The sequence below is a fragment of the Anabrus simplex genome, chromosome 8 (genome assembly GCF_040414725.1).
Source record: "Anabrus simplex isolate iqAnaSimp1 chromosome 8, ASM4041472v1, whole genome shotgun sequence".
Lineage (NCBI taxonomy): Eukaryota > Metazoa > Arthropoda > Insecta > Orthoptera > Tettigoniidae > Anabrus > Anabrus simplex.
Window position 1 is genome coordinate 238,278,975 of NC_090272.1, and position 23,601 is coordinate 238,302,575.

The following is a 23,601-nucleotide window of genomic DNA, read 5'->3' on the forward strand; positions in this document are numbered from 1 at the left end:
GGTTTTCCTCCGGGTACTCCGGTTTTCCCTGCCACATTTCATTCCAGGAAATACTCTCCAATATAATTTCATTTCACATGTCATTCATTAATCATTGCCCCAAAGGAGTGCGACAGACTGCGGCAGCCGGCACAATTCCTATCGTCGCCGCTAGATGGGGCTTCATTCATTCCATTCCCGAACCGGTGGAATGACTGGAAACAGGCTGTGGATTTTCATTTTCAGAGCAGTTGGAAGGAAGTTGCTAAAATGGAATGCCATCCCTACACTCTTCGAAGTTCTCAATCTCGCGAAATTTTGATCGTATGTCAGGAAGGCCCCGAACGAAAGAGGGCTGCCTTCAATGCTTGTATATAAAACTGTGTTTGTCAGTTTACTGTAATAATCTTTTTTCTTTTTTTTTTTTTTTTCCTTTTTAATCCGTTCACCGACCAGGGTTGCTTTTTCTCTCGGAGTCAGCGAGGGATTCTACCTCTACCGCCTCGAGGGCACTGTCCCCAGAGTGAGACTTTGGGTCGGGCGGGTACAACTGGGGAGGAGGACCAGGACCTCGGCTGCTATGCTGAGCAGGGGCTTTGTGGGGGGTGGGAAGATTGGAAAGGAGAGACAAGCAAGAGCGAAGGAAGCGGCCGTGGTATTAAGTTAGGTGCCATCCCGGCATTTCCCTGCAGGAGAAGTGGGAAACCACGGAAAACCACTTCGAGGATGGCTGAAGTAGAAATCGACCCACTCTACTCAGTTGACCTTCCGAGGCTGAAAGGCCCCGTTCCAGCCCTCGTACCACTTTTCAAATTTCGCGGCAGAGTCGGGAATCGAACTCGGCTGGCAGCTAATCACACTAACCACTACATCACAGAACTATTGTAATAATTATTGTAATACATTTAATACTCTTGTAAATTAATGTAAATCAATGACTTCTCATAATCTTTAACCTTTAGACACGGTTTTCTTGATAATAGTAATGTAAAATTTGCATAACTTATTCAACATTATTATTATTATATAAAATTTACGTCACTCTATTACAGTTATAAACGAACGTCCTCATCCCGAGATGGTGCAGCTCCTTTTTCAAGCAGACACTCGATGGAAGTCAGCAAAATATACCATTTCAACTATATATCATCCCTCCTGCCATTCTTAAGTTTCTAGCACTACCGGGAGTCGAACCCGGACGCCGAGGACGGAATCTAATAACACTAGCCGTTACGCTACGGGGGCGGGCACACTGTTGTAATGTATCGCATTTTTCTAATATGTGTAGTATATTTTCCAGTTACTAGGAAAGTAGCTTAAATTGCTGGCTGTATTTATTATAATAATCTTGATTTAGGCCACCAAACGGCCTATCAACTGAGGTAATTTCCTATCAGCACTTTACGGCCAGATTCCATACACTTTTATTTAGGATCCTTCCGCGTACCTATATGTTATTACGGTATTTAATATCGGGCGAGTTGGCCGTGCGGTTAGGGGCGCGCAGCTGTGTGCTTGCTTTCGGGAGATAGTGGGTTCCAACCCCACTGTCGGCAGCCCTGAAGATGGTTTTCCATGGTTTCCCATTGTCACACCAAGCAAACGCTGGGGCTGTACGTTAATTTAGGCCACGCCCGCTTCCTTCCCACTCCTAGCCCTTTCCTATCCCATCGTCGCCATAAGACTACATGAAGCTCAATAATGTAAAAATTAAAAAAATAACCGTCCACAAATTAACCTAAATTAAGTCCACGGGTTCAAAAAGTATAATTTTCTCATACAGTCTGGTTTTAATTCCATTGCAACTGCTCACGGTTTATGAAACCCGAGTTCTTAAAGATGGCAAAATAGATGTCATTAGCCTATATCACAATTCATGTTATAGGAAAGGTATTAATTCCTTGCAGTCCAAAGCAAATACCAGTAATTTCAACAGGATTTTTGGTTCTTAAATACATTTCATAAATCCGAAACTCCCCTATATGTAACATGGAAATGCTGTAGCCCTAGAGATCGCCCACATTGAGTCCCAAAACGGCGGCTCCATAAGTAACATTCGTTTCCTAACCTGTGTATATACTGTAGACCTTGGTTGGTCGTAACTAGGGCCCGGGAGTTATGCAAAATGCCTCTTTTATCTGGATGGATAAGTGCCCGTGCTTCGCTACGGAATTCTACATTGTATACACAGCTGTATATGAAGTAGTTTACACCAACGACCTTAAAAACATAGCCTGCTAATATGGTGGCCATCTTTGAATCTACTTGAACCCCTGGCAGCCATGACACTTGCAGGCAAAACATTATGCTTATTTTCTCTGAATCTGCCACAGAAAGGATCTGGAGAAGTTGTTGTGTGATGGAGTACGGTCTTTTAGAAGGTGTGCAAATTTAAAATAAATAAATAAATAAATAAATAAATAAATGTAGGCTATGAATTCAGTAGAATGAAGTCAGGCGAGGTTTGACCAAGAGAGGTCCGGTAGAAATATTAAAGTGGTAAAGCTGGTAGGATACCGCATGTGGAAGGAATGCTACACTCAACCAGGGGTCCGGTGGTCTCAACTTTAGAATCTGGGGTTAACCCATTTAGTGGCCCCTTATGACAGGCAAAGGATGCCGTAGAGATATTCTGCACCGCAACCAACGGACGTATGTGCTGCATGTTGCACAGCAGTTCTTAGAAAGCAGCCATAAGTAGCAAAAAGCATAAAACATAACAAACCAGACCAAGAAGCAAAATTCAAAAATTATACCAGAATGACACTGAAGGTAGCCTATGTCGTGAAAAGGCAGTGGTATCTTTCTCTACGCGTGTGAATTCCTCAATGAACTGCTGTACGTATAACATGTCCTTCTGTAGTGAATGACTTTATAGTTAGTGCATGACGCCGAATTATCCATCCTTCTACATAACTTACATAATTCTTGTTTTAACCAAGCAAATGCTCACCATTTTCACTGCGCTTATTTCACTATAACATCAATGCAACATTAAGCCTGTTTGAAAATGTCGTGGTTTTTTAAATAAATCTTTAATTTGCAATAACATACACTATAATCTCATCAATTCATTGAACTGATAAGGGCTAACTGTCGAGACCAAGAAGTGGCAGCCGCCATGACAGTTACAGGCAAAAGTTAGTTCGCTGTGCTTCAACCAGGGGCGCTGTAATGAGTAGGCCCAGCGCCTCCTAGAGAACAAGGCCTGGCAATACGATTCGTGACGTCACGCGACTGGGCTCAGCCGTGACCACCACAGCTCAGTGCGAGTGGATAGTAGATGAAGCTAATTCCTTACGAAAATTGAAAAATCCGTTGGTTAAAGTGCATTCTACGAATATTCTTTCTCGTAGACGCGCATATCGGAAGCGAAATGAGTAATATACCGTAATAATTAGAAAGAACAGTTAAGAATGCAAAGAAGAATTTTTTAAGAGTCTTAATACTGAACAACTTTAATAATATGTTTATATGACACTTTCTTACATATATTTAAGAGTCAAAAATGATCAGTTCCTTTTACGAAACTCGCCATAAGACCTCTCTCTGTCGGTGCGACACAAAAAAAGAAAAAGCAAGCTTTTACAGAACTGAACTTGCTGATGAAAGATAAAAAACAACATGTAAGTACAGAAAAAGCTATTAAATAAAAATAATAACGTATAAACTACCTTACTTACAGTATATTAGTAGCAGTCCAGGAACATGCAAGCTGTAATGCTCAGTGTTGTCGGTCATGAAAACAGGTAAACATATTTTTTTTTTTTTTTTTTTTTTTTACAATAGAAGCCTCACATAAATTAAGGGCGTGAAGAGCCCACACAATTTGGCTGTTATGCAAAGAGAATGATTATAGAACATGCCAACAATAGTTTGTTCATCAAGTCATCAAAATTATATTCGCAATCCCTAGTGTAAATAAATGTACTTATATGATTTTGGACCCTGATTCAAGTAACCAGAACAGGAAAAAAATTGAAATTCTTAAATTTGAAAAGTAGCATGCCAATTCTTATTACATTTGAACTGACCTTCAGCCAGACATTTTCTGAAATTGTTTTCAATTTAACTTCACCAGGTTGCTTAAAATTGAAATGGACATGAGGTGAATATTATATAAGAAAATATAAAAGGAAATCTCTATGAACAGTAATTGTTAAAATCCTAAGAAACCATATTAAGAACTTGCATCCCTGCCATTACATTAATAAAAAAGTAGCAGAACACACACTGAACTACTCATTTCACGCTTTATGAGCCAGCTGCATTATATAGATTATGACACACATGAGATCAATTAAGTAATTAATCCCCAATTTTTCACAGATGCATGTTAGATTCATTACATAACAAAAGCTGGAAGGAGTACTTTCTCCAAGAGGAAATTCATAACCAGAGTGTGAATAGGCTATAATGCTGGAAGAGGAAATTCATAATCGAATTCACAATTACTCAAACAGGAATGTTTACTACTGAAGGAACTTACAGTGATTAGCCCTGAATTCAGAGTTTACACATTCCCTTTGAATGACATTCATAGAGGTTCATCAACTCAGTGATTAATAATAGTAATGTACTAAAAAAATTAGAAAGCCTCAGCTTACCGCAGACAAAAGGAAAGGATGGTTAATGATTTTGTAGGATATGTGCCACCAAGGTAATGAACCGTATTTGTTAAATGACAAAATACCTGTTTAACATAAAAAGGTGCCCTCTCAAATGTAATGTCACTCCCTGAAAACGTAACACCTGGCAATAAATATGATAAAATAAAAGTGGTCTTGTGTTATTACTGTATTCTCTTCTAAAGAAACTACTATGGAAAATAGAGCTACTAAATTTGTTCCTTTTCAGAGCAGTTCCAGTCTTGTTTTACAGATATTGAACTTAATTTTTCTTCAAATTCCTGGAAGTTCTTGAAAGAAACAGTACTGACATGAGCTTCATAGGTCTCTAAACTTTGAGCAAGAGCCTTGGCCAAACTTTCATTGTCTACTCGACAACACCTATCGTCTGGAGCTTCTCGGTGGGCAAATGTGGTATCAGACAAGTACTCTGGGCAGTTTGGAAACTGAGAAGGAACAGCTCCTGAAACGTTTAGACCAAGTTAGAATGCATTCGCCTAGATATAAATGCGCTCGTATATTAATTCATGGCACCACTTACTTCACAGGACCATGTCATGTCTTAGATATATCTGGTTGATTTTAATATATAATGAATAGCACACAAGGAGACAGAGAAAAATCATTGAACTTATAATAATTATACAAAACCTAACATAGTTGCAATAAACACAATAACATTGCTGTCTAGCCTGAAGCAAAAATATTAACCCACACTAAGTGGTATTTTACCTCATGCGATATAATAAACAGAACTGGCTCACTTGCAGTTAAGGGTCCAGCACAGAAGGAATACTTGAAAGCCAATACCTTACATACCTTCATAATTTAAGCCCTATAAGTTTCCCTTAGAATATCACTATACCCACAACAGTAGTCCTATGAAGTAATGTGAATACTCAGCACATTCCAAACTAAATGTAATAACTGGTCAATTCAATACAGCAAATGCTTAAATCAGTAAGATATAAATCACCCTAAAAAATCTACTATTTCATTCATCAATAGCAAATATATAAGAGACCTATCCACAAACCTTTCACAAGCCTTGGATGAAATAAACGTGCAGTCAATAATTTCCCATTTCTCTCATCATACATGGTGGTCGTCTTTTCAACCTCAGTTTTGAAATGGAGCTCGCACACCTACAACACAGGGCTCCATTTCAAGGACCATTCCACAACTTAAGTGATTGAATGATTGAAATCATATATAATACACTAATAAGTAAGACTTACCTCTGCAGTTTTGGAAGGAACGAAATCATCGCGGCGAATAGCTCGTAACCACTTAGCTCTCTCCGAGTCGTCAGATGGAAACGAGAAAACACTCACTTTAGGGCCAGTGCGATAATTGCCCTTACAGTTTGGAACACTGCATTTTTGAGGCATCGTTATTCATAATTTGAAAAACAGTGATCGCAATTCACAACACACCATTAAAAATAAACTCAGTTCTAACCTCACGTGGTGGCCATGCCGGCACTTTAAACACAATTTATCAATATTAACAATTTATAAGTACTATCACCTTTAACTGAACTTACACTAATAGGAATATTAAGCGAGTGTTAACACACAAGACTCGATTAACATTAATATAATCGATGAAAAACACACACAATAGGGAAACGCGTCCTCATACACCAAGCAGCAACAAGCTAATTGAGTTACTGGCATGGGCCAGCTTCAACATACGTCATCGGCTACTCTCATTCGTATTGCCAGGCCTTGTTCTCTAGGAGGCGCTGGTAGGCCTATGTTTTGCAGTCTGTATCTTTCATGTCGTTGGTCTACACTTTGTAAGATTTCATCAAATTGCATGGCTCTTTGCTTTACCCGAGAAACACCACGGGGTGGTTGCCATACGCCGTTCCTCGTGTGAAGTCGGGATTGGGGAATTGTAATTATGTCAGGTCCCCTTTCCTGCTGGTAGTCAGAATCGAGTTGGGGAGTTGTTATTGTAATGTCAGGCGCCCTTACCTGCTGCCGGTCACAAAACCTAGAGAAGGTGACCAAGGATAAAGCATGCGCCAAAACGTAGCAACATATTTTTTTATCAAAAACTATTAGAAATACGAAGAGCATTCATAAACTGTTTTTTCTGAGAGATCAAATTTCATGTACACTTTGTGCGTTCTATTGCTCAATTGGATTAACCGCTTAGGCAACGTATTGAATTTTAAGGGTCCCTAGCGTACGTTTTTCTCCGATTTCCTTCATATTTTCTTTCGCTACATAGCCCGCTTATAAGATTTTTTTTTTAAAAAGCAATGTCGTATCAGTACAAGCCATGCAGGGCCTTGGTGGATGGCAGCAGATGACTTGAGATGTCAGAGACGCCATTTATTGTGTAGATGGGTACAGAACCACGGTACGGCAATCAGGCGGAGAAATAATCAACAGGGTGAAGTCTGGTGTTCCTTGATTCAGCGTCTCTCTGACTACCCATGTTTACATTACTGTGAATCGGAGTTCAACCTGAGACGATTTGCAATCAAACAGTGGGGAAAGTACAGTATGTTGAAGTGAAGTGTCATTTTCCGTACTCTTTCGAGTACAGCAAGAAGGCCAATTACATCACAGTAAGAAATAAATGCCTATTTTAAGTGCTTATTTTAGCGAAAATAAATGCCTGAACTTGCGGGCACTTCATAGTCTGTCGCCGAGTCTTGTTTTCCCCAGCACAACACCAGCAATATTGAAGGAGGTTTCTTTCCTGCACGTGCTTAACTTGCGAGGTTAGAGACTGTCCAGTAGCACGTGTTCAGCAAACATGAACCAACGAGATACTTTCTGCTCAGCGAATTACTTTTCTGACATTCCTAAATGTACTACAAACACCGATTTCGACATGAAATGAAACGTCATTAAAATTAAGGATGGGGGAGAGAGAGAGGGAGAGGAATATTTGGTGAAAAATCAACGTCACGCTTTCCTAAAAATTGACAATTTGTTTATATCACACCGACACAGATACGTCATAAGACGACGATGGGGTGGGAGTGGGAATGAAGTGGCCCTAACATATGCCTGATATAAACATGGGTAACCACGGAAAACCATCTTCAGGGCTGCCGACAGTGGGGTTCGAACCCACTATTTCCCGCAAACCTCGCAGCCACTCCTGATTACATCTCTTCGATGACACCAGGGCTTTGTAAGACAGCTGATGGTAGAATTGTTCGCGTATATTGCCACATAACGAATAGAAGAAATATTGTATCTTCTCCCTTAATAGCATGTAGGCCTACTGAATACGGATCGGGTTGGCATTCTCCGCTACGCAGCGCTCCAGTCGACTTTAGTTACAGATCTCCACGTGTGTTTATGTGCGACATCTTAAGTTTTTTAATCGATTGGAGTGCTTTGGTGGTGTTTTGTGCAAACTTTTAGTAATACTCTGTATACAAGTGCTTACACTATTACTTCATAGTATTAATACCTGAAATGCTATTGTAGGAAGCATTAAGTGAAAGGGAAATGGATTTCTTGCCGTGTGTTGAGGTTATCTTCGTGTGATATTTTTCTTGTTATTTAATGCAAATAAACAGCAGTTTAACAATTACATTTTCCTGAGTGATTAATTGTGAGCAGTGAAGATGCCTTGATGTTTTGTACCAGGATGCAGATCAGGCTGTAGGGACTGTAAAGGGGTAAGACGGCTTTTCGAACCCCCTAAAGATAAGGAACATTTTATCATATGGAAAAGGGCCGTACCAAGGAAGTATAGGGAAGTTACTGTAAAGTCCAACATCTATGATGTTCACTTTTCAGAAGATTTAATTGTTAAATTTGTGATAGAAGGAAAAGAAGCCTACTTTCACCCAAGAACCAACTGGCGATTGAAAGACTAATTCTGTTCCACATATATTTTCTAATTTGCCTGAATATTTGTCTAGTACTGTAACTAAAAGGAAATCCCCCCAAAAAAGAAAATCGTCCGATAATCTTCAGGCAAAGACATCCCCCAAATGTTCGAAATTTCTTTATTCTGAATCCCCTTGTAATATCAGCAATATCCAGTTCACCAACACACCTAAATCCGATTATTCTTAAATCTGAAGTGTTAAGTTTATACATTGTTCCTTTTCTGCACGAGTTAATGCGGCACTTAAGATAAGGTTGGCCTACGTAACCTTGTGATGTGGTATTTTATTCGTGTCCTATTGATTTGCATCCAGTTTTCTATAATTTCTTACATGCTTTAACATCGTCCTTATTCTGACCGTATTGTGTTTGTTTCATGAAATGGAATGCTCGTGTTACTGTTCTTATTTATCAAGTGAATTCCGTCAGCACCAGACGAGTTGGCTGTGCGGTTAGGGACGCACGGCGGTGAGCTTGCATCCGGGAGATAGTGGGTTCGAATCCCACTGTCGGCAGCCTTAAGATGGTTTTCCGTGGTTTCCCATTTTCACACCAGGCAAATGTTGGGGCTGTACCTCAATTAAGGCCACGGCCGCTTCCTTCCCACTTCTAGTCCTTTCCTATTCCATCGTTGCCATAAGACATATGTGTCGGTGCGACGTAAAGCCTCTAGCAAAAAAATCCATCAGTAATTATACTTAGGAGCCAGTTCCCTCAAGAACAAACTTGCCCTACAGATTTCAGGTCACGAGAGGGTGGTGCTTGGTGAACTTAATTTACTATTAATTTCAAACTCTTGATATCATCATCATCCTAGTTCTCTGATTTGTTGAGACCTGTATGCAGTCTTACTGTTTTCCGTGAATTATTGAACTATATTAAGATATTATTTTTTCTCTAATGAACTTAGATTAATTAATATGTGTATATGTGTGTTGATACGTGGTAATAATTATATTTCAGGTTGGTAATTTTTTGTTACCGGTTCCAAAAATGTTGTGTTTAGGCCTGCTTTTAGATGACGATTTTATCTTGAATGTATGTCTGACAAAGAAACCATTGTCGAACTGGACTATTACTGGAGACGACTTATTGGACACAAAAAAGTAAGTGGGGATGTCGAACTTATTAGCGCCTAAGAGGATCTCTTACGGTGTTTTAAGATGTAAAACAGGTCGCAAGTGTCTAAAGGTCTCGTAAGCGCTGGTGCTAACTTGAAGGCAAGGTCGGAGCCAACGCTGCGCTGCGGCGGACCAGGCGTTCTATGCCAGTGATATCACTTCCTCTTCTATTCGTTATGACTGCCAGCCTTAGGGCTTGGTCTAATGCGGTTTTCGATTCCAAATGTTTTTATTTTATTTTGCAATTTGCTTGACGCCGCACCGACTCGGTTGGGTCTTACAGCGACGATGGGAAGGAAGCGACTATGACTTTAATTATGGAACAGCCCCAGCTGAAAATGGAAAACCGTGGAAAATCACCTTCAGGGCTGCCGACAGTGGTGTTCGAACCAAGTATTTCCCGAATTCAAGCTGATAGCCACGTGACCCAATCCGCGTACCCACTTGCACTCTTCCAAGTACATTGAAATGATCTTTGTATATTAGTAGAGGGATGATGCTTGGGAATGGGATTTGGTCGTGATACGAACTATCGAAGGAAGGAAATTGACATCCTTCAGCCTTGATACTGGCAACGTGACACCGCTAATCACTTGCACACCCTTCAGGTCAGAAAGGAGGAGTGTGTTCTTCACCCGTACCTCTCTATCTTCCGGAAGGAAGTTTATTGGCGTTGCGCAAAGCAATGGAACTCGACGTCAGGGTACGCCACGAACCTGCCGTTGCCCATTGTAATGAGGAACTACTACAGATGTCTGTGAATGACTGCCGGGTACAGTGAAAGGAAGTGAGCTCACGAATGAGATAATGGCTGGGCCATTGGAATTGATTCGTCAGTTGGTTAATGAGCAGTGAGAAATTATGTACACATAATACTTTACACATTCATATAGTAAGCCCTGTAAATATTTAGCATTGGTCTAGCATATATTTTATATGTACAACAGACTAGAATTTTTTCATTAGACCTTCCATATTTCTGCTGTCAAAATTGTGGTGTGTGTCCAACCCTTGTCCCGTTTCTCTAAGGGGCCGAGTATAAAGCGAGATGAGGACATCAACCTCATCAGAGGAGTTAATAAGGTGAAATGATAGGAGACCTAGTGTTTACATGCACTTTGTATCTTGGCAAGGGCTACTTGCTTCTGTCTGTCTCAGTCTCATCTTAGCTTTGACGAGGTGACCGAGATGGGAGCAATGTCAGTAATGCCATTCCTTATTCAGCCAGTCCCTGTTATAAATGGGGTGAAAATATCGCACATGAAGACTGATATGCGTGCCAGGGATAAAGAGTGTAAGTCAAAATTAGCTGCATTTCAGGACATAAGTTTGAAGCTTTAAGAACACAGACAGTATTAACTGTAGAGGCCTACATCAAGATACCGTATTTCAGAAAATTGTATTTCCATACTTTAATCGTTTTCTTCTGCTAACTGTTGAAAATTAAATCATTAACTTGTACTTGGGGACCCGATATAACAGGACTTAGTCTTACTCCCTGGCACGAAATACAGTATATGTTAGCAACTTATCGTTAAAGGGAACACCAAGGGAGGGTGCTGACGTAGTTTTTAGTTAGGACCCAACATATCATGAGTCAGGCTTCAGAAGAAGACTGGCACATTCTTTACAGGAGAAGGAAATTCATACGTAAATAATTCACTCACTTTATTTTCTACATAAAAATTAATGTAATTCTTGTTTGGGATATACAAACTTCATTTAAAACAAATAGATACAAATAAATACATTAATATCACAGCCGAAGGTGAGGATTCGTTCCTTAGGAGAAACGACGACAACGATGACGATGATGATAGAATGGCTTTGCAGTGCGCGCGCATATGGACTTGTTCATAAGCCTTTGGAATAGACAAAGCTCTCTGACGAGGCCGCAGGTCAGCGCCACTCATCAATAGTTACACAGACACTACACACTCAGTTTTAACAACTTTTAAAATTCCTCTAATACATACACCTTTTTTACTAAATATCTACAGCATAACCATCAACACAATATTATGGTCCAAGGAAGTACTGTTCTATAATATACATATATAACAGAGACACATAAAAACAATCGTCTAACTGATTCGTGGGTGGTTTAAGTAACAAGATTGGCACTTACAAAAATACAACGAGCGTCGACAATGGTGGCTAGTGTCCATGATACAAAGGAGAATATTCTTAATTCAAGTATTATATTACACGACTTTAACATTTGTGACTTGGATTAGTAGAATAAAACAAATCATTTTTGTGAGGCATTTATGAGATTCACACCTATCTGAGAAACATACTGATGTTAGAGGCGAAAATCATCAAAGAACTGAATGTTTAGTCGAGCTTTTCATCCGCTGCACTGAACGTTGTACATTAGCTCTCAAAAACCCATTCACTAACTGAAAGCAAATGGAGTAAAGGAACAATGAACCTAGTTAAAATGTAGCAATAAATACGCAAAATTAATTAAATTATGACACTATGAATGAAAAACTACGCTCGATTTGTGTTAGTAACTGAAGTCCACGAAATAACATCTTCACCCGTGCCTTTGTTTAATGGTGGTGGTGATAATTGTTTTAAGACGAGGTACAACTGAACAACCATCCTCTATTAACACTAATCGGAGGGAAAACTGGAAGAGATACAACACTTCGAAAAATGAAGGTATCGGTAAAAGAAAGAAGAGTCACGAAGGGCGTAAAAATCAAAGGCTCCTTAGGCCTCGCTGAACTAGTACCGTCGTGGTCGGAAAAGAACAAGAGTTGACCAAAGGAGGTCGGATAGGAAAGATGAAAGCAAGGAGTAAGGAGGAGCAATGACAGACCAGTAGTCACCAACCCCTGACCCCCTTTCAGTAGTTTCTTTGCGGCAGGCAGGGGATACCGTGGATGTATTCTACCAACCCCATCCACAAGGGACTATCCATCCTAAGTCCTGTAAAAAGCGTAATATTTTGTGCCTCCAAGGAAATCAATGAACTACACAATACTTAGACTATTTCAACTCAAAAAGTTGAAACTAAAAACTACCGTCATAAAATATACGGTCATATTTCCTAAAAGAACAGAATTTTGTGATATTTACTGATGAAGAAATCATTGCATAACTCGTAATCTGAAATCCATATTTTACATTTGTTCTCTTTCCTTCTCTTCTGCTGGCAATTTTGACAATAATTAAATACGTAATTTTTATAAATAATAAAATAATTTAGAGTCAGAAAGTGCACGGCCATCGTAAAATCGAGACTGCGTTTCTCCTCCGTATTATCACTAGCCGCCAATGAGCGTACGAATATACACAAACATACAAGCATATAAAAATGGACAATATTAAAAAGTTCTCTTTAAAATAAATAAAAACAACAGGTTAGCTGCTCTCGTACTTAATAATACAGAAACTGGTAATAAATAAAATAAATAAGAATTATTCTAAAATAATAAAATACGAAGATACATCTCTTTACATTTTACTATGATACGATGTAACATTTGACGATCCAGTTCTTACTAATACTGCACAATGCTGTTATTTTACTCATCTCTTAATGGTAGAAAAATAAATAAATTAATGAATGAAGTTGAAAGAAGCATTTGCAAAGAACAGGAACAGAAGATTCACTTTCTTTTGAAGTGTTCGAATACTTGGATGACGTATTCCAGGCCATTCATATAGTCTCTGAATATGAGCCAATCACGTAGGTTACGTAATGAGAGTTCGTTCATAACGCGGTAACGTTCTCCCATGATGTCTCGTTTGATATCCTCTGGCTGATTCACGCTGGACTCCAGCATCGTGACTTGCACCTCGCATAGCGTCTGTGGAAAGAACAGAATATCTACGTTAGTCCCGTGCTTCAAACATTCTTCTTTGCACAATATAAATTTCTCACACTGAATAACCTGTCTTCTAAATTGTTGAGTTAATGTGAAGTAAAAAACTGATATAGGGTTATGTTAACTTATACCAAAACCTACTTGATGCTTTTTATGCACATTCTATTACAAATTCGTAATAATACAATACGTAAGGAACAGCAATATTAACAACGGAAGCAACTCAGATTCAAACATCGTGGGACAGTTGGCATGTGGTACAGAAAAGTAGTGTTTGATTCCTGCTGAGGAAAATTTTCTGTTAAAGAATAAATTCCTGATCGTTTGATGGTGATACAGAAATTAAGAAGACAAGTATTCAAAAAATGCAATAAAAGTACATTAGGATCTATTTCAGTGGAGAATTTAAAATTATTAATAAACCATTGGATAATTATATTGTAATCTACAATAATTTGACGAACTAAACTGTAAAGTTTGTCTTTCTGAACATGTTTACGTCAATTGTGTAGGATGTAGCCACCTTCGACAAGTGTAGCACAATTAAGTTATACTTCAGAAAACGTGAATTTCTCAGAATAGATCATTAGGAACAGGCTTGCTGATTTACATTGACATTTATCGAAGACTTCAGTACCTAATGGGTTTTGCTTATCGATATGCACCGAGAAAATATGTGCAGAGAGAAAACCGACAATGAGTGTACATTTCAGGGAATCAATACGTGTGACTTCTTGCAATAGTTTTCTCATGAAAACTTAGGTAATTTGTATATCATTGAGATAACAGGCAGTCAATTAGTAAGCTCGAGTGTAGGAAATGCGAAGGGAAAGTGATTCGATGAAACAAAGAATAATACATGTGCTTCTGAACTGGGCTCTAAACAATGACAAACACCATCGGGCGAAAGCAATACAGGCCAAGAGTTCCAAGTAAGGCATCCTAATCAGAGAGAGAGAGAGAGAAGAAGAAGAAGAAGAATTACAACATGAACCGAAATAAGTAGTCTATACCTGAGATAAGATGTTGTAGCTATAGTTTAGACTTTATTAAAATAAATGGTGTATGAACTTACCGCTTTGAGCTTCAACTCCGCATCCTCGAAAGCGCTTTTAAATTCACCATCTTCTCCTTGATCCCACACTACTTGTTCCAGCCCCACAGCGAATCTCTGCAGATACTGGTACACATTCCTCAATGCCATGTCCAGCTGTAACGAATAGAAATTGCTTCCTTTAGATCCACAGGGATAGTTCAGCACCGAGGCCAAAATTAATCAAATTAATGAATTAAAGTAAAAGAATATCCTCAAAAGAACTTCGCATAATTTTTGTCTAAAATCGAAAATGTTCACAAATACAACAGTCTCGATAGATATTAGACTCCCCTTAATACGAAGCTCCTCACTATCCAATCCATAAGAAACTCGCAGAGAAGGCAAATGAGCTAAATTATTGTACCTCTTATGTAAATATTATACATATGTAGCACTGGAAGTCATCTTGTTGGGTAAACTTTGTCAAATTCGGAGTCGAACAGCCATTGATTAGGCCTACTAAGTTAAATGATTTTACATTAGGCCGTCTGTGATGATAACTCCAATAAGAAAAATAAAGGTAGTCACAATGACAATTATCTGCTGGATTGTACATTTTCCGCGTCCCTTTTCCATATAACTCCAGTTTTCTTAAGTTCTAGGTAGGCCCCGTAACTTTACACTCCGTCTGCCGAGACTATTGTGTATCCAAGAGGACGTAATCGATCTAATTAACTTTCGAATTTAAACCCCCAATTTTAAGGCATTCCATATAATATTGTAAGAAATTTTGAAAGAATATTGTGAAGTTCTAATTTCTATGATAAAAATAATTATTTTCATTTTAAGTACAGGAACTCATGGAGAGAAAGAACTGCTGAGATATTTCTCTCCTAAAATAACTGTTTAACAAATCGCAGAGAAGGTCAAGTTTTATTTTCTTACCTTTAGTTTATCGAGATGTTCCTGAGGCATGGTCTCGCCTAAATCCTTGGGGATCTCTTCGCTACTAGGTAGCCACTCGTAATGGTTCGTTTTCCACAGCTCGTAGAACTGAGAGAAACCCATTTTGAACGTTTTCAGCGTCTGTAACATAAAATGAAAGAACATCTTCAAATGTGTGTCGCCAAATAAAATATACAGTATATCAAGACAGACTTCATAATGTTAAGGTAGAATAGATGTCATTGATTTTTTATTTCAATTATCAAAACTACGTAGGCCTACTATGTAAGTGTAGAAATGGGACCATGGAATGTGGTATCTGTGTAAATGACTGTTGCTTCAGGTGTTTGGAATTATGATGCCTTATGGTTAGCTCAATCATTCATTAATCATTGCCCCAGAGGAGTGCGACAGGCTTCGGCAGCCGGCACAATTCCCATCCTCGCCGCTCGAAGGTGCTTCATTCATTCCATTACTGACCCGGTAAAATGACTGGAAACAGGCGGTGGATTTTCATTTTCATGGTTAGCTCAAGTGGGGAAAAACCTTGAATGTGACCATAGTCTACCATTCTGGATAGCCTACTCACTTCAGTGATCTCAGTAAGCGATCATCCGAGAGATTTTCCACACTGTATATTATGCGAGTAATTTTTACGCCAATGTCTGGCTTTTAAAAGCAAGTCATGGAAACATGCCAATTATCTTAACGATTTATAGTGTAGACGGCCCAACACACCTGCATTAAGAACATTAATATGACAATTGTTACATTAATTTTTAAATTCAATTGAACAAATATTCCGTATTTTAAAATTAAAGCTCAAAATTGTCCAGTTTAATTTCTAAGTTATGTTCGTCGTCATCGAGCCTTCATTTTCGTAATATTTTTCATTTTGTATTTTCTTTCGTTTCTTTGTGTAATTTCCACTTTTTGTTCTTCGTTGTATTTCAAGACTGTCTATTAGGAACATGATTTTTGTATGTGTTACTTACAGAAAGTGATATGATAAATTTGTAACGGTTAGGTCTGCCGAATGAATAAACTTTAAACTACATGAAAAAGAAACAGATCAAGTGTGATTTGATAGAACCTGATGATGTCCTTTCAAAAATGAAACACATTATATTTGAATTACGATGTTTCTTTTTTCAGGTATAATTCTGTTACCATATGTTTTGTTCTTCAGATAGTTCATAAATGTATTTATTCAAAATTAGTTTCTGCAGTCTGAAGAACCTAACAGCTACAAATTAAACTGAAAAGAGATAGCTTCAGATATCACACATTATTATTAAACATTAGAATTAAATAAATTAATAAAAGGACCTATGAAAAACATACAGTTAAAAATACAATGAAATACACATAATTTTAATGTTACTGTATATTATATTACACGTAAATACTCTCATATTTTATATTATATTATATAAAATGACATAACAAATGACAACATGCAGACTTTATGCGGAGCAAGCGCCTAGATCACTTCGGTACGAAAACGCTTCTCTGAATGCTGGCTCATATGACGGCTTACAAGTGGTGCTGAAATGCTAAAACCTCTAAAATTAAAACCCAATCCAGAGAATTTCTAAATATCTGATGATTTTGTACCCATGTAGATTAACCTCGGGAAAGCTAGACACAATAAGAATAATGTATCGAGCCAGTACAGCGAGAAGTAGGACGATCTCCCAGTCAGAGCCCCAGTGGGGGACGGGTCTAAGCGGCTGGTGGGTTCTGGGTTCAGCCAGAGTGGGCGAGTTGTGTGACACAACATACACAGCACGGCCCCGCTGTCGTGCTCACTCAACAACAACTTAACTCTTGTTCGCTGAATTAATTTTAATTTTCCGCTTAACAATAAATTCTGCTTTTTCCTAGAACAGTACGAGACTGTTAAAGATATATTAATTATAGGTCGGGACCACGCTCCGGGCTTGGAGAGAGCTCGGATCGCGCCCGTGCCAATCCTGCAGGGCTGCCAACATGTCGAGAGGGATTCCCAGTGTGAAGAGCACTTCTGAGAAGAGAGTCTAGTCTCGCCTCGCCTGAGCCAAGGCTCGTACCGACCTGGACGTATCGCTTCTACGAAACTGCCAGACCATTAAGTTGAACCTGCTTCACCTCTCATACCTAACAGCACAGTTCAGCTCATAAAACATTCTTACTGAATGATTTACTATATCAAAATAGCTTTGTGTCCTATTCATTACTTCACTGTTCAGGCGGTCTTGGGATAGGTTACTGGCTGAGTCGGGGATTTCAACAGCACTCCAGAACTGGGCGTTTGTCTCATTACACACCAATGCATATCACACAACACACAATACACTACCAATGGCCACAGAAACAATAGTGAATACACACTTCCACATAAGTTCGGCGTCAGGAAGGGCATCCGTTCCTAAAACAGGGGCAAGATCACACAGTTCACACGGACGAAGCTACAAGAATGGGGGAAAGTGACGGAATAATAATAATAATAATAATAATAATAATAATAATAATAATAATAATAATAATAATTTCAAAACCGTTGTAAATTTCCGACTCTTGAAGGCAGGTTTCTCAGCTGTGAACCACGTATTATATTCTGTACGAGAGTTTGTTACAGCAAATAGTTAAAAAATAAATTATTTTGAAAATGGGCTGGGTACTTCACGGGCTAGTGCCCTGGTCTAATGAACTCAAGTTTTCGGGTTCGATTCCGGCTCAATCTGTTGGCATTTGAAAGTGTTTACTATCGTGTTGATAGATTTCCTGGCACGTAAAAGATGAACTGCAAGACTAAATTCCGGCACCTCTGCATCTCCGAAAACAGTAAAAGCAGTTAGGAGGGCGTAAAACACATTAACGACTCTTCAACAACGCCACCTCGTAACAACTTTCGCAACTGAAGAGAAATTGCGAACGAAGATCAGCATTCTTTAAGATCACAGATGGAATGGTGCTATATGATTTCTTTTTTCTTTAAAAATAAAGAAACTGGCTTTCGGTCTTATTTCATCGTATAGACAGAATTAGTTTGCATATTTTACTCGTGAACTGCACTACGATACTGTCTTAATTATAGTACGCGAACCTTTTCTTGAGCCCTAGTTCCCATTCAACACTATGGAGCTCAGGGCTGGAGAAAAGGTTCGCGTACTATACTTCGACACACATTCTTTTATTTGGAGCGTTAATGTCAGACAGGATGTGAATGAACTTATTTAAGACGAAAACCCAGTCTTCGAACCGGACACCCTATGATTTGAAGGCTCCTATATGCTGTAAAATTTGAAAACGGGTGATAATGACGTTAGTAATTTTAATGTCAAATATATTTAGAGTATATTTTATGCAGGATAAACTGGACTACCATTGAACATAACGGGGAATGAACATTCTAAAGCAATATTTCGTTTGGAGATTAATACGCGCAGCTAACAGTCACTGTCTGTTCCTCCAAGAAGTATCAGCTTGTTACCGCATAACTAGTCGGTAGATGTAGAGTGGATCTCGGCCCTCACGTGGCAACAGCTCTGTACTCTGACCGGCCAACCGAGCGGAGGAGGGGTGGCCACGGCTCTACGCCTCTGCATTCGGAGACGGGACAGGGCTGGATCTCATTGCTGGCCCCAACCGTCGGCTGTCCTGAGAATGGTTTTCCGTGGTTTTCCATTCTCCTGCACTAAGGCGAATGCCGGGACAGTTCCTAGTATAGGTAACGGCCGCCAACCCCCTCACCTTCTCCGTGCATCTCCTTTACCGTAACACATCCCCCGGCCTGAGAGACGGCGTTTCCTTCTAAGAGGCCCACATCCTCCTTCAGGGGAGGAATGAAAACGTTTTCGTAGTAGTAGTATCCTACTCCAGTCTTTCGGCGTGTTAAATTTTATTAGCGTAAATACGGTATCATAATTTATAATAGCAAGTGGATCGAGATCAGAACTCAGGTGGGCATGGCATTTGAGATACCTAGCATCGTCTTGTTCCGGCTGACATCACCTAACAGACTATATATATTGCTTGCTTATTCACCTTGATTCTCGTAGCAGGATGTAATGTATGTCTAGGTGCGCGCGCACTGCCTTTTATAATATGCAAATTGGTTTCTTCGTAATGCGCGCGAGTTTCGGAGAACTGGCGAGCAAGTTAAGCGGAACCGCTGCGCGCCGTTCAGCTCCAAGCCGCGACAAACAAACCAACTAACAAACTAACAGGAAAAGTGACCTTCACCTTTAACAGGCCCCTTGCCCCTACGTCGAGACACACCACGGGCTGAGTGGAGTTATCGATCAACTCGTACACCGTTCAGTCTGCAAATCTCTGTGAACTAACTAAGCACCTGCAATAACTCTGGGCCTCGTTTCTTTCCTCACGTCTCACTCAAAACTCAGGGCTACTACCATCTCCTTCGTCTCCCTGTACACCCTCCACGGCCGAATCAATTATTCTCCTAGGTAACCTAAATTCGCTTCAAATGACCCCACCGTTGAAGACGTTTTATATGCATAGTTTCATCCATCAAGTTTGCTTCTAACTTAGTCTTTATATCCTCCTACGACTGTTCCACCTATTTGTACAAGCAATCATTCTCGCTACTTCCATATCTATTACTTCTAACTTGTGAACAAGATATCTTGAGTCTATCTAGCTTTCACTCCCGTACAACAGAGTAGATCTGATAACAGAGTGATGTGAAGTTTATTTCGTTCGAGGACTCACTTCTTTGTTTGCCGTAGATCGCAACTGCGAACTCTCTGCATTAGCTCTGCTGCATCTTGATTCCATCTTCTATACTACCATCCTGACATTCAATTCTTTCAGGTTTCTTACGCACTGACATCAATTTATAGTCTTGGAAAGGCTAATTTTCATGCCACCACTTTTCAAGCTCCAAGATATAAGACTGTAGGCCATCGGCCAAAGTCGAGCAAACTGAGTATTATATTCAACTGAATCCCTCCCTGCCATTTCATACCTTCCAGTAAAGTGCTAAAAACACATCTTGTACACGTTTCAAGACGACATGGATGGGAACAGTGCAAATGAAGAAACCTGTACTCTAAATGACTTGAATTAGGCAAAGGAACGCGTCATGTGAATGTACGAAGTACAATGGAAGTTCCGCCAGCCCATCAGGTTAACAGGGACTGTGTATAAAACCTAGTCAGTAGGCCTATTTCAAAAGTTATCCTGCATATTTGAACGTGGTGAAGTAATATGCAGTTTACCTTACAACTTGGATCTAATGAAGATTTCTTCCTTTTGTACTTCTTTGTCTTGTAATTGCATTCTAAAGAGGAGAATGACTTACGAAAAGAAGCGGGCGGGTGGAGTGGGGAGCGGGTTAAGTGGTGGGGGAGACAGAAGTTGTCAAGAGTATAGGGAATCCTTCCACCTGTGCGACACTACTGCCTCTACTGATTGACACCATTATGGTCTCCTAATTGGAGAGCTGCGCCGCCGGCTTGCGTGTCGTGTCTACTGCCGAGGTTGTAACGCGGACCCCCAGGCTGACGTACGGCCCGTGCGTAAGACGTTAGCCCAGCCAGAACACGCGTAATGAGCTTCAGGCTGTCAATCTCACACGGAGCTGCGCAATCAATAATAGACTGTCACGAGATTTTCAAAATTAAATGTTAGCAGTGAACACACTGCACACTCACAACCAGAACACGTTAAAGAAAAATCCAGTAATCGTAGGCGTAGTGGTTGCGAGGCATGTGGGACATCTTGAAATTTAAGCTTGTATTTTTGTAAGTTTTTTTAAGAAACTGCCGTAAAAATTCGTAAGACGTAATGCTTTAGGTAAAATCCGAACGGAAATATTATGTTCGAAAGTCCCACGTGCAGTGGCCGGGATTCGAACCATGACTGCTACGCGGCTAACACGCCCCATTCAAATTTTGTTTTAATACAATTGTATAACAACATATTCCCCATGGCATGAGATTTTTTTTTTTTTTTTTTTTGCTAGTGGCTTTACGTCGCACCGACACAAATAGGTTTATGGCGACGATGGGATAGGAAAGGCTAGGATTTGGAAGGAAGCGGCCGTGGCCTTAAGGTACAGCCCCAGCATTTGCCTGGTGTGAAAATGGGAAAACACGGAAAACCATCTTCAGGGCTGCTGACAGTGGGATTCGAACCCACGATCTCCCCGATGCACGCTCACAGCCGCGCGCGCCTAACCGCACGGCCAACTCGCCCGGTGGCGAGAGATTAAGAGTTTCAATGAGTATAGGCCTGATGCAAATATTACCTCTGAACAGTATTACATAACATTTCCGGAGAACCGTGCATTTACAATACACAGTGTAGTGCAGTCTCTCTTCTTCTGTAAGTAGATCAAATGGTCAGAACGTTAGACGAAGAGTGTACGGTAATAATGACCTAGTCCCTAAATCGAACAAGAAAAGCATTAAGTAGATCTATTCCAAATGCAACTGTAGTGCGCATATTAGAAAAATATTCAAGTCACTGCACTGATCGTAAGGCACCTAGATACCTAATAATTAAAATTTGTCTAGCGTTACTGATTCAAGGATATATTCGAAGTGCGTGGGCGATAAGAAACTGTATCCTCATAGTGTGCTGTAACTTCACGTAAAGAAAAATGCAATAAATGCAGCTAAGTTTACACATGATATTTTTAATGCGAATTCTATCCCGTAAGTTACTGAGAGAATGTTTTCTGGCAAGGCACTCGACGCACTGTAAAAACTTTGCGACAAAAACTATTCTCACAATCTTAGCTCATACATGGCAGACTTCTTTCAATTAGAAGTCTATCAAAAGGTACTGAAATAGCCAAGGGTTTACCCGGCGATCAATTCACATTCTACAGACAGAGTGCTTTACATAAGTGAAATAATGCTGCAGTGGTTACATTTTAAGTGCTCAGAAAGGAAATGCAATTGTGTAATAGCTAAGGCAAATGTTTTCTGCACGGTTAGTTGTAACTGGCGGCGGCAGCAACCGACTCTCAAAGTAAACAAAGTACCTGGATAATTGAAAAGTAGCCATTTACTAAAAAATACAGAAAATAACATATAAAAATGGAAAAATAATATAGGAACTAGTCTATAGTAATTGCAGAGTGAAGGAGCAGACACTGGGCGGCATGACAAAAAATCTGAAGAGTGGAGAGCGAGTGCTGGCCTTGTGTCGCCCTGGAGTCTCTCCGTCCAGTGATCAGCTCCGATTGACGACTTCTGGTCAATGCCACAGCCCATGTTTCAAGGCAAGCTGTAGAGTTCTTGAACCCTTTCTAATACTCGGTAACCACAAATTATTAACGCTTCGTAAGCCTAGCAAAGTACACAGTGAAGCGACATACGCATGCACACACTGGGAGGTAATGAGCACAAGAGGAAGGAAAACTAACAACTCAATTACAGGTTGAAGTGTTCAGTGAAAGGGTTAAGCTGCTGGTAATTGTTATTACAACTTCCTTTCAGAGCAGGAATTTTGCCCTTAAAAAGATTCCACAAGTCGGTAAGTCTACTGACTAATACCGCTGGGCTTCGATCCCGAAATTTGGAACACAGAACACCAATATCAAACCTATAACACTATCTAGTCGGTGGAATTAGTATCAATCTTGTGTGATTTCCGGCCGGATGCCCTTCCTGTCACCATGCTGATCACGTAACCCGCCCTTGATGAGCTGCATGCGCTACGGTTTTTCTCCCATATTAGAAGATAAGTTCAGTGAGTATAACACGAACATTATAATCAACGAGTTATAAAGAAGGTTAATAAATACAACCACGAGGTAGTTCACAAAAAGTTGAGGAAAGTCTTTAAAGTAGCTGATTTTCGAAGTAACCACTTCGTTTACCCATGTTGAACTACTGGGTGTAGCTGTAACTGCCGCTTTTAGACACGTCTTACAACAGGCGAGTGCTCTATATTTTAAGCTTCTATCATTTTACGGAAGCATTATGTTCTTCAAGTGGAAACAGATCAAATGCATCGACAGTATTGTATCTCTTCTCCGCCCTGAATTATCACAAAAATGTGCATGCAGAAAGTGTCAAATACAAATCCCTCGCTTCTCTGCTTTGAAGGGAAATACGAAAACGGTTTCGGAGAACGACGCAACACCCTCCCGATATGTTGCACTGCGACAGAGAGCTGAGGGATGTGAAACGGATTCTACATTCGCAGCAAAGAAGAGAAGGA

General features: G+C 39.8%; 1 protein-coding gene across 1 annotated transcript in view; it reads right to left on the reverse strand.

Annotated features, from left to right (window-relative positions):
• Positions 1-11,277: 11,277 nt before the first annotated feature.
• Positions 11,278-23,601, reverse strand: part of LOC136878757 (uncharacterized) — a 35,054-nt gene continuing 22,730 nt past the window's right edge. The window contains exons 3-5 of the mRNA XM_067152214.2: positions 15,421-15,561; positions 14,515-14,649; positions 11,278-13,421 (exon numbers count right to left, since the gene is read on the reverse strand). Coding sequence (XP_067008315.1) covers positions 13,221-13,421; positions 14,515-14,649; positions 15,421-15,561 — 477 coding nt within the window. The 3' untranslated portion in view covers positions 11,278-13,220. The remainder of the gene's footprint in view (positions 13,422-14,514; positions 14,650-15,420; positions 15,562-23,601) is intronic.